Below are 12,569 nucleotides of genomic sequence, written 5' to 3'. Positions count from 1 at the left end.
CGCACTGCCTCTCCTTCTCCTGCTGCTCCTTGATGATCTTGTTGGTCTCCATGGCAACCCTCTTCTGTTGCATCAGCTCTTGTCTGTCCAGCTCCCTGCGAGCCTCCACCGCCAGACGCTCCTCGCCTGTCATAAACAACTCACTGCCCTGTGGGGGACAGACAGACAGACAGACAGACAGACAGACAGACAGACAGACAGACAGGCAGACAGGCAGACAGGCAGACAGACAGGCAGGCAGGTGGACAGACATCCAGACAGGCAGGACGGACGGACGGACAGACGGACGGACGGACGGACAGACAGACAGGCAGAAAGGGGGCGTCAGAGTGTTCCAATCGCTCAGCTTTGGAACTTTGGGTGAGCCTTAGAATTACAAACGGGTTAAACGAATGTTAACTCACTCAAGCATATGGACAATCACAAGAAGGCACTTGTTTGCACACAAATCAACAGATAACACATCTGTGATGGACTGTAATGAAAGTGCCATTCCACTTGCGTAGGGTGCCGTCTTTTGGATGGGACGTTAAAACGAGTGTCCTGACTCTCTGTGGTCATTCAAAATCCCTTGGCACTTATTGTAAGATTAGGGGTGTTCACCACGGTGTCCTGGCTAAATTCCCAACCTGGCCACATTCCATCATTGCCACCTAATCATCCCCCTCATTCCTAATGGCCATATATCACTCCTCACCTCTCCACCTGATAGCTGATGTGTGGTGAGCGTTCTGGCATAAAAATGGTCGCCGTGCATCACTGAGGTGGGTGCTACACATTGATGATGGAGTTTCACCCTACTATGGAAAGTGCTTTGAGTATCTCAGTTGGTAGAAAAGCACTATATAAATCCAATAAATTATTATTGTCACGTCTCCTCCCGTTGCTCCCCTCCGGCGCTCTGATTCGCCGGTCTACTGAGCCACCGGTCTGAGCGCACCACCTCGGCAACACCGGAATGGAAACCCAACGCACCCTAATCACCTCCAGCGCACCTGCACCTCATCATCTCATCACCACCCCTATTTAGCCCTGGACTGTTCTGTATTGTGTTGTGTGTGATTGTTTAGCTTCGTGTCGTTTACTCTCTCTTTGTTATTCTCTTCCTCATTATTAAGTGAACCTTGACCTTGTTAATTCCTGCGTCCTGCCTCTTCGTATATCAGTACTCATCACAGAATCACACACCACGAAAATGGATGGAGCAGGAGTTTCCCAGTGCCTCGACCAGCACCAGCAGCAGCTTGCCCAGTTGAACGCCACCATGCAGGAAGTGCTCCAAACTCTGCATAATCTGCCCAGCGCTCCGGTTCCACCTCAGGGAGTGGCGAGTGCATCCAATCCACCTGTTCCCGTGCTATCACCCACTTCTGCGGGAACCCCTCGCCCCACCGGAGCTCTATGATGGTAAAACTACTAAATGTAGCGGCTTCCTGCTACAGGTTTCACTTTATCAGGTGCGTCAGCCTGGGGCATATCCATCTGACCAAGCCAGGATAGCGCTGGTGATTTCGCTACTTACAGGAAAGGCGCTGGATTGGGCCACGGCAGTCTGGGAAGGAGAGGAGGCAGTGGCGCTTCCCTACCCCACCTTCCTCGCTCGGTTCACGGCGGTGTTTGATCATCCCACGGAGGGAAAGGACGGGGGTGAGCGTCTCCTCCATCTACAACAGAGAGAGGGGCCCGCGTCCGAGTACGCTCTGAGCTTTCGCATGGTGGCGTGGTCTTCTGGCTGGAATGAGCGTGCTCTGTGCACGGTTTTCAGGAGAGGCTTACGGGAGGGCATTAAGACGGAACTCGCATGTTGGGACGACGAGATGGACCTTGTCCATCCGTCTTGACGACATGTTGAGAGAGAGACGGCGTTCCCAACACCTCCCGGAGCCTCAACGCTCACCCCATCTGAGCTATGGAAGCCACCCTGCTTCCGAGTCCTCACCCATGGAGGTGGGCAGCACCCCCTACACCACCACAGATCTCCTGGTGGCTCCCTATCTAGGCGGTGTGACTCCCGTCGCCACTCCGTGAGTGTTATGTCATAACGGTGAATGGTTATTCCTTCTCTTCCATTTCTACTGCAATGATAGATTCCGGATCAGCAGGGAACCTTATACTGTAGATAGGGAGCTGGTCTCTGAATGCGGGTTACCCACCGTGCCACTGCCATCTCCGCTACACGTCACCTCACTGGACAATAAACCCCTTGGATCAGGCACCATTATGCACGTCACTCTCCCCATCACCATCACCATTCCCACACTACCGGAGCACCACGAGGAGCTGTCATTCCACATCGTCATGTCACCCCTTCACTGGATCGTCTTGGGATTGCCCTGGCTTAGGCTACACAACCCCACCATCAATTGGATCACCAAGAGGATCACAGCCTGGTCCACCTCATGCCGGAAGACCTGCCTGCTGGTGGTTTGTTGTTCCACGTCAGTGGAGAGTCTGGAGTCCACCCTCCAGCCCAACATTCCACATGAGTACGCAAATCTCTCTGATTACTTCTCTTCATTAAAGGCTACGTGTCTCCCTCCTCACAGGCCCTGGGACTGCGCCATTGACCTGCTGGAGGGACAACACCCCCCCGAAGAGTCGCATTTACCCCCTTTCCATGGCAGAGGCCATGGAGAGGTATGTTGCGGAGATCCTGAAACAGGGGTTCATCAGACGCTCTACCTCTCCTGCCTCCGCCAGCTTCTTCATGGCCAAAAAAGACAGAGGACTGAGACCATGCATTGACTACAGGGGACTGAATGCAGTCACCACCAAGTACCGGTACCCGCTCCCTCTGGTGCCGTCGGCCATCGAGCAGCTACGAGGGGCCCGGTACTTTACCAAGTTGGACCTGAGGAGTGCCTACAACCTGATCCGAATCCGGGAAGGAGACGAGTGGAAGACGGCATTCAGCACTACATCAGGCCACTATGAATACCCTATGGCCTCGCAAACGCACCTTCTGTGTTCCAGTCCTTCGTCAATGACGTGTTCCGGGAGATGCTGGGTAGACAGGTGGTGGTGTACATCGACGATATCCTGATCTACCCAGCTACGTTCGAGGAGCACGTCAGGGACGTCCGAGCTGTCCTACTCCACCTCCGGGAACACAGCCTGTTGGTGAAGGGGGAGAAATGTGAATTCCACCAACAGGCCATCTCCTTCCTGGGATACAGGATCAGTCCTCAGGGAGTGTTCATGGAAGGAGTGAAGACAGACGCCGTCAGGTCATGGCCAGTCCCCACCACCATCAAGGGCCTACAGAGTTGCCTGGGCTTCGCCAATTTCTACCGGCGTTTTATCAGGTCCTTCAGCTCCATAGCCGCACCGCTCACCTCTCTCCTTAAGGGTGGGCCTCAGAAGCTGGCCTGGAACCCTGAGGCTGACGCTGCCTTCAAGAGGCTGAAGGAGAGATTCACCACAACGCCCATCCTAAAACACCCAGATCCATCTCGTCCTTTCATCCTGGAGGTGGACGCATCAGAGGAGGGCGTGGGTGCGGTCCTCTCCCAGCGGCACGGTACGCCAGAGAAAATGTATCCCTGTGCCTTGTTCTCTAAAAAGCTTACTCCCGCAGAGAGGAACTATGGAGTTGGAGACAGGGAGCTGTTGGCGGTGGTCCTCGCTCTGGAGGAATGGAGACACTGGCTGGAGGGCGCAGTCCATCCATTCCGGATTCTTACTGACCACCGGAATTTGGAGCACATACGGGCAGCGAAACGGATGAACTCTCGTCAAGCCAGGTGGGCCCAATTTCTTACTCGCTTTCAATTCATTCTGTCCTACCGCCCAGGATCCCAGAATGTGAAAGCCGACGCAGGATGCACCATACCGGAGACAGGAAGGATCTGGGGGGTCCTATCCTGCCCTCGTCTCTCATCGTTGCACCTGTCATTTGGGATGTGGATGAAGACAGCCGCCTGGCGGCTCAGAAGGACCCCCCGCCTGCCAACGCCCCTCCGGGGCGTGTGTATGTACCCACCAGTGTGCGTGACTGCCTGCTGATCTGGGCGCACTCCACTCTTACGGCAGGGCACTCTGGTATTACACGCATCCTGCAATCTCTAGCCCAAAAATACTGGTGGCCCACCTTGGCTTCTGATGTCTCCCGCTATGTCAACTCCTGTTCCGTATGTGCCCAAACGAAGACACCTCGGAACGCCCCAGCAGGCAAACTAGTTCCTCTCCCACGTTCTGACGGCTTCACCACAGTCATGGTGGTCGTAGATCGGTTCTCCAAATCATGCCATTTTTTGCCACTAACTGGTCTTCCTTCTGCTCTCCAGGTCGCTGAGGTCCTGTTCCAACAGGTCTTCCGGCATTATGGCCTTCCGGAGGACATCGTCTCTGGCAACCATTCACCCGGCACCCTCGGGATACGAGAGCGTGTCCGCCCTCATCTCCTGTCTGTCGGGGAAGGCGCTCGAGTGGGCCAACGCAGAGTGGGGAGGAATTGACGCTACATCTGTCCGCTACGAGGATTTCACCCGCCGCTTCCGGGCGCTATTCGATCATCCACCGGAGGGGAGAGCGGCGGGCAAGCGTTTGTTCTACCTAAGACAGGAGAGGAGGAGCGCCCAGGATTTTGTGCTGAAGTTCAGGACTTTGGCAGCCAGCGCAGGATGGAATGAGAGGGCCCTGATCGACCACTATCGTTGCAGCCTAAGGGAGGACGTTCGGTGGGAACTGGCCCGCAGGGATACCAACCTCAACCTGGACCAACTGGTGGAGATGTCCATCAGGCTGGATAACCTGTTGGAGACCTGCGGACGTTCTGATCAGGGCCCGTTCATTCCATCTCCCAGCACCTCCGACCTTACCCCCATGGAGCTCGGAGGTGCTGCGCTTAGGGAGACCAGGAGAGGGGCCGTCCCCTGCACCAACTGTGGCTGCAGAGGACACACTGCGGGTCGGTGCTGGGGAGGGTCCCCAGGGAGTCGAGGCAGTAGGTAGAGCACTGGTCGACCATCTCAGGTGAGTAAGCCCCCGACTCACCCAGAGCTCCCTGTTGGTCAACTGTGTATAGAGGTTGTTTTCCCAGAGTTTTCTCCTCATTCCCAGCATAAGGCGCTAGTAGATTCAGGCGCAGCTGGGAATTTTATTGATCATCAGTATTCACTTAGTTTAGGGATTCCCACTGTTCGTGTTGATGTGCCCTTCCCTGTACATGCATTAGATAGTCGCCCGTTAGGGTCAGGCCTAATCAGGGAGGTTACCACACCACTCTTAATGAGGACGCAGGGGGGTCATGAGGAGAGGATTAGTCTCTATCTGATTGATTCTCCTGCGTATCCTGTGGTGTTGGGACTTCCCTGGTTAACCACTCATGACCCCACTATTTCTTGGCAACAGAGGGCTCTCAATGGATGGTCCAGTCAGTGCTCAGGGAGGTGTGTAGGGGTTTCCTTAGGGGCTACTACGGTGGAGAGTCCAAACCAGGTCTCCACAATGCACATTCCTTCTGAGTATGCCGATTTGGCTATCGCCTTCAGTAAAAAGAGGTATTACTGTATTGGTTCTTTACTTATTCAGTAAAGTACGTTTCTTAAGAGTTCTGTGTCCTGCACCTGACTTCGATCCACCGCATTACACTGACACTCGTGACATCTACAATGTAGAAAATAGTACTGTCACGACTTCCTCCGAAGCTGCCTCCCCTCCTTGTTCGGGCAGGCTTCGGCGTTCGTCGTCAACGGCCTACTAGCCACTGCCGCTCCATATCTCATCATTCCATTTTGAAGGGTGGGTGATTCTGTGAGAGTGTGATTTGAAGGAGTCAGGCGCTGAAAGGTAAATCACTGAATACAGAGTTTATTCCGTAGGACACAGTTACGCTGGATAGCGTCAACAAAATACAGGCACACGCGGAACAATAGCCCCGGAAATACAAGTGACGGATAGCTCAACCGAGCTACACTCAACTCACAAATAACAATTACCCACAAGGACAAGGGGGGCAGAGGGAATACTTATACATGTACTAATGAGGGGATAAGTGTTCTTTACTCTGCCAGCAGTAAATAAGAGGAGATAGCGTGTGACAAGAACACAGCTCTGTCACTGAGGCCTGATGACAACCACCTGGTAAATAGCTTCATTTTTCAAATGTATCTATTGATACATTTTCGCCTACTGAAGCAGACAGATGTGTTTGTCTTTGTAAATGGGAAGTTTCCTAAAGAGAAAACAGACACATCCCACTATTCCATGTTGGTTCAACGGAATTTCATTGAAATGACGCGGAAACAATGTTGATTCAACCAGTGTGTGCCCAGTGAGATTATTCTACTCTGTAGGTGGACACAATGCAATGTTCTTGTCTTCTGCAGTAACTGTGGAAACTGTGGTGTGGGTATAAAGCTTTAGGGTAAACTTGGATAGATTTTTATCAAAGTTATTTGCATTTTCCAAAATTGCCAAAGGGATTACCAGATATTTAGAAGGACTTGCTAGGGGTATGTGTGACTCTACTAGGAAGTAGAAATAAATTAAGTCGTTAGGGGTATAGTAAGTCATTAGTTGTATAGTAAGTCATTAGGGGTATAGTAAAAAATTAGGGGTATAGTAAATCATTAGGGGTATAGTAAGTCATTAGGGGTATAGTAAGTCATTAGGGGTGTAGTAAATCATTAGGTGTATAGTAAGTCATTAGGGGTATAGTAAATCATTAGGGGTATAGTAAGTCATTAGGGGTATAGTAAGTCATTAGGGGTATAGTAAGTCATTAGGGGTATAGTATATCATTAGGGGTATAGTAAGTCATTAGGGGTATAGTAAGTCATTAGGGGTATAGTATATCATTAGTTGTATAGTAAGTCATTAGGGGTATAGTAAAAAATTAGGGGTATAGTAAATCATTAGGGGTATAGTAAGTCATTAGGGGTATAGTAAGTCATTAGGGGTGTAGTAAATCATTAGGTGTATAGTAAGTCATTAGGGGTATAGTAAATCATTAGGGGTATAGTAAGTCATTAGGGGTATAGTAAGTCATTAGGGGTATAGTAAGTCATTAGGGGTATAGTATATCATTAGGGGTATAGTAAGTCATTAGGGGTATAGTAAGTCATTAGGGGTATAGTATATCATTAGGGGTATAGTATATCATTAGGGGTATAGTAAATCATTAGGGGTATAGTATATCATTAGGGGTATAGTATATCATTAGGGGTATAGTAAGTCATTAGGGGTATAGTAAGTCATTAGGGGTATAGTAAATCATTAGGGGTATAGTAAATCATTAGGGGTATAGTAAGTCATTAGGGGTATAGTAAGTCATTAGGGGTATAGTAAATCATTAGGGGTATAGTATATCATTAGGGGTATAGTAAGTCATTAGGGGTATAGTAAGTCATTAGGGGTATAGTAAGTCATTAGAGGTATAGTAAGTCATTAGGGGTATAGTAAGTCATTAGGGGTATAGTATATCATTAGGGGTATAGTATATCATTAGGGGTATAGTATATCATTAGGGGTATAGTATATCATTAGGGGTATAGTAAATCATTAGGGGTATAGTAAATCATTAGGGGTATAGTAAATCATTAGGGGTATAGTATATCATTAGGGGTATAGTAAATAATTAGGGGTATAGTATATCATTAGGGGTATCGTAAGTCATTAGGGGTATAGTAAATCATTAGGGGTATAGTATATCATTAGGGGTATAGTAAGTCATTAGGGGTATAGTAAGTCATTAGGGGTATAGTATATCATTAGGGGTATAGTAAATCATTAGTTGTATAGTAAGTAATTAGGGGTATAGTATATCATTAGGGGTATAGTATATCATTAGGGGTATAGTATATCATTAGTTGTATAGTAAGTAATTAGGGGTATAGTAAATCATTAGGGGTATAGTATATCATTAGGGGTATAGTAAATCATTAGGGGTATAGTATATAATTAGGGGTATAGTATATCATTAGGGGTATAGTAAATCATTAGGGGTATAGTAAATCATTAGGGGTATAGTAAATCATTAGGGGTATAGTATATCATTAGGGGTATAGTAAATCATTAGGGGTATAGTATATCATTAGGGGTATAGTAAATCATTAGGGGTATAGTAAATCATTAGGGGTATAGTATATCATTAGGGGTATAGTATATCATTAGGGGTATAGTATATCATTAGGGGTATAGTATATCGTTAGGGGTATAGTATATCATTAGGGGTATAGTATATCGTTAGGGGTACAGTGTTTTTGAGTGGACTATTCCTTTAAGGAAGCACTATTCGTAACAGTTGATGGTGTACTTACAGCACCAGAAAGAACTGTGATGGTTAGACTCCTGCTGCTCTTCAGAACTCTGACAGCCTGCAGACACAATACAGATACAACTTTACTAAGCAATAAACACAAAAGATTACAATATTACAAATGTATTATTTACCAAGCAAAACTGTTTTCTGGAGGTATCAAACCTTTGTTTGCATTTCGTGTGTCCTACCTCTTTGTGGTCCAGATTGGTGAATTCCACCCCATTCACCTCCACGATCTTGTCACCAATCTACCAACACAAAACACAATACAACCCGCAATACCAACCATGCAACAACACACACACGTCAGTACTTTATTGGAATCCATATTTGGACATTGTGGCATACTAGGACCCAGCTAGATGGAATCTTCTCACATAAACACTCACACAATATTGAGACATGGTTCAGAAACAATTCCTAGCCAGTTTATTATGCACATGTGATCATCATGATACATTTCTAGATGTTCATTTCAAAGTGGTTTACAGTACGCTGAACAGGGCCAAACTCTTACCTGTAGTCCTACTTCAGCAGCGAGAGAGCCAGGTTTGACGTTACTGACGTAGATACCAGGCTGCTGTGTGGGGCCACTGGAGATGCTGACGCCCATGCCCTTGGTGCCCACCAGGCTCAGGAACACTTTCTTCTCCTTCATCTCCTTGCCTCCCATGGACACCAGGCCTGCCACACTTCTCGTCTTCTCCTGAGAGAGAGAGAAGAGAGAGAGACACACACACACACACACAGACAGACAGACAGACAGACAGACAGACAGACAGACAGACAGACAGACAGACAGACAGACAGACAGACAGACAGACAGACAGACAGACAGACAGACAGACAGACGAGACAGACAGACAGACAGACAGACAGACAGACAGACAGACAGACAGACAGACAGACAGACAGACAGACAGACAGACAGACAGACAGACAGACAGACAGACAGACAGACAGACAGACAGACAGACAGACAGACAGACAGACAGACAGACAGACAGACAGACAGACAGACAGACAGACAGACAGACAGACAGACAGACAGACAGACAGACAGACAGACAGACAGACAGAGAGAGAGAGAGAGAGAGAGAGAGAGAGAGAGAGAGAGAGAGAGAGAGAGAAAATGATGTGGTTGGTTGCATTACAGTATGTTATTTTCTGCCCCTCTATTTATTTGTAGGTCGTTCTGGATAAGAGTGTTTATTCAATTACAACAATGGGAATGAAGAAGGGCCTAAAGAATATGAGAGAATATTGAATCTAAAAGAATATGAATCTCATTCTCACCCCAGACTCAGACACAAACTGGTCCACGAACTGCCACTTCAGAGGCTCCTCTGTGGAACTGGAGAAGAACAGAAATCTAATTCTATATTCATTTATGTATTTATTTAACCTTTATTTAACCAGGATGATACCTTGAGGACAGTTGAAAACCTATTTTGTGAGGGACACCTGGCACAGGAAATACATAAAACATGAATCTAGTTAACATTTCAGTGCTCCCCGGATGCCTCTTATCCAGAATATATACAGTGAGGGAAAAAAGTATTTGATCCCCTGCTGATTTTGTATGTTTGCCCACTGACAAAGACATGATCAGTCTATAATTTTAATGGTAGGTTTATTTGAACAGTGAGAGACAGAATAACAACAACAAAATCCAGAAGAACGCATGTCAAAAATTGTATAAATTGATTTGCATTTTAATGAGGGAAATAAGTATTTGACCCCTCTGCAAAACATGACTTAGTACTTGGTGGCAAAACCCTTGTTGGCAATCATAGAGGTCAGACGTTTCTTGTAGTTGGCCACCAGGTTTGCACACATCTCAGGAGGGATTTTGTTCCACTCCTCTTTGCAGATCTTCTCCAAGTCATTAAGGTTTCAAGGCTGACGTTTGGCAACTCAAACCTTCAGCTCCCTCCACATATTTTCTATGGGATTAAGGTCTGGAGACTGGCTAGGCCACTCCAGGACCTTAATGTGCTTCTTCTTGAGCCACTCCTTTGTTGCCTTGGCCGTGTGTTTTGGGTCATTGTCATGCTGGAATACCCATCCACGAACCATTTTCAATGCCCTGGCTGAGGGAAGGAGGTTCTCACCCAAGATTTGACGGTACATGGCCCTGTCCATCGTCCCTTTGATGCGGTGAAGTTGTCCTGTCCCCTTAGCAGAAAAACACCCCCGTTTTCCACCTCCATGTTTGACGGTGGGGATGGTGTCCTTGGGGTCATAGGCAGCATTCCTCCTCCTCCAAACACGGCGAGTTGAGTTGATGCCAAAGAGCTCCATTTTGGTCTCATCTGACCACAACACTTTCACCCAGGTCTCCTCTGAATCATTCAGATGTTCATTGGCAAACTTCAGACGGGCCTGTATATGTGCTTTCTTGAGCAGGGGGACCTTGCGGGCGCTGCAGGATTTCAGTCCTTCACGGCGTGGTGTGTTACCAATTGTTTTCTTGGTGACTATGGTCCCAGCTGCCTTGAGATCATTGACAAGATCCTCCCGTGTAGTTCTGGGCTGATTCCTCACCGTTCTCATGATCATTGCAACTCCACGAGCTGAGATCTTGCATGGAGCCCCAGGCCGAGGGAGATTGACAGTTCTTTTGTGTTTCTTCCATTTGCGAATAATCGCACCAACTGTTGTCACCTTCTCACCAAGCTGCTTGGCGATGGTCTTGTATCCCATTCCAGCCTTGTGTAGGTCTACAATCTTGTCCCTGACATCCTTGGAGAGCTCTTTGATCTTGGCCATGGTGGAGAGTTTGGAATCTGATTGATTGATTGCTTCTGTGGACAGGTGTCTTTATACAGGTAACAAACTGAGATTAGGAGCACTCCCTTTAAGAGTGTGCTCCTAATCTCAGCTCGTTACCTGTATAAAAAACACCTGGGAGCCAGAAATCTTTCTGATTGAGAGGGGGTCAAATACTTATTTCCCTCATTAAAATGCAAATCAATTTATAACATTTTTGACATGCGTTTTTCTGGATTTTTTAGTTGTTATTCTGTCTCTCACTGTTCAAATAAACCTACCATTAAAATTATAGACTGATCATTTCTTTGTCAGTGGGCAAACGTACAAAATCAGCAGGGGATCAAATACTTTTTTCCTTCACTGTAGTTAGTTGTTTTATTCATCTCAGTCTTTGCTAAAACAGAAAGTTGTCAAATACAATACCAACCAAGAGAGAAACAGCCCTACCTCTTCACTGGTATCATCCCAAACTCTGCACAGAGAAAAGAAGGAAAGAGACAGAAATTGAAATTAAGTCTTATTACTTAGATGGCATAAAGATAGGTATATTATTAGGATATGCCATTAAGGGGTTGGGTGGACTTACGCCTGACTTTGAGCGACACGGTCTTCTTGGTCTTGATGAGGTTGATGACTTCCTCGTGGATACAGGAAGAAATGGAGTATCCATTTATGCGTACAATCTCATCTCCCATCTGGAGGTCACACAGAGGTCAGACGTTACGACGACCATCACTTTTTATGGGTTGTGACAAAGTGTGACTACATTTCTCTGAGTGTTATGTTTCGCATTATGTGTTTGCTTCTCTTCAGATGTCTGACAACAACCCCTCCGCCCTCCATACTGGGTACTCGATGAGCAAAAGACGTTGAAAATACATATTTTCAATGTCTTGTGCTCACTGGGTAAGGATGTGTCTCAGAATAGTTTTTATCTCCAGATGCCAGACAGGATGGCTGTGACACCTCAGCTGTAGCGGTGTGTCAATTTGTGTCACCGGTTATTGAGCTAATGGAAGTGTGGGACATCTGTCGCGCTGGCTGAGGGGAATAACTACAGTATACAGACAGACAGGACAGCAGGTCCAATCAGTCTTGACTCAGGAGCAAATTACTTCATGAAGGACAGGAAGGTACTTAAAAGGTTTTTATCAAAGAGGTTGGTTCCTCTGATTGATTTTATTTGAGGCATGCATAGGTGATGCATTCGATTACCAGCAGGATTGGGGTCAATTCCATTTCAATTCCATACAATTCAGAAATAACACTGAAACTCTAATTCCAATTCCAATTTTCTTCAATGCTTTTCAATGAGGAAAATGTGGAATCGGAATTTGGTTTACTTTCTGAATTGACTGTATTTAAAAGGAATTGACCCCAACCCTGATTACTATATGTAAACCAGCAAAGGGAGATACTCATATGAACTTCATAATGACTAATACAAAGACGTTTGACGTCATGAGGTTTCCCATTTCTCAACGGAGTCAAGTGGTGCTGTCTATGAATCTGCTTCTCAAGGGTTATCCAA

At 47.0% G+C, this 12,569-nt stretch overlaps 1 protein-coding gene across 1 annotated transcript in view; it reads right to left on the bottom strand.

Moving 5' to 3' along the window:
- Positions 1-12,569, bottom strand: part of LOC121540707 (harmonin) — a 44,642-nt gene that overhangs the window by 28,093 nt on the left and 3,980 nt on the right. The window contains exons 5-11 of the mRNA XM_041849749.2: positions 11,625-11,733; positions 11,486-11,510; positions 9,560-9,617; positions 8,781-8,969; positions 8,452-8,511; positions 8,262-8,318; positions 6-148 (exon numbers count right to left, since the gene is read on the bottom strand). Coding sequence (XP_041705683.2) covers positions 6-148; positions 8,262-8,318; positions 8,452-8,511; positions 8,781-8,969; positions 9,560-9,617; positions 11,486-11,510; positions 11,625-11,733 — 641 coding nt within the window. The remainder of the gene's footprint in view (positions 1-5; positions 149-8,261; positions 8,319-8,451; positions 8,512-8,780; positions 8,970-9,559; positions 9,618-11,485; positions 11,511-11,624; positions 11,734-12,569) is intronic.

The sequence above is a fragment of the Coregonus clupeaformis genome, chromosome 26 (assembly GCF_020615455.1).
Source record: "Coregonus clupeaformis isolate EN_2021a chromosome 26, ASM2061545v1, whole genome shotgun sequence".
Classification (NCBI taxonomy): Eukaryota; Metazoa; Chordata; class Actinopteri; order Salmoniformes; family Salmonidae; genus Coregonus; species Coregonus clupeaformis.
Note: the sequence above shows the minus strand (reverse complement) of the source record. Positions and strands in the feature narration are given on the sequence as shown.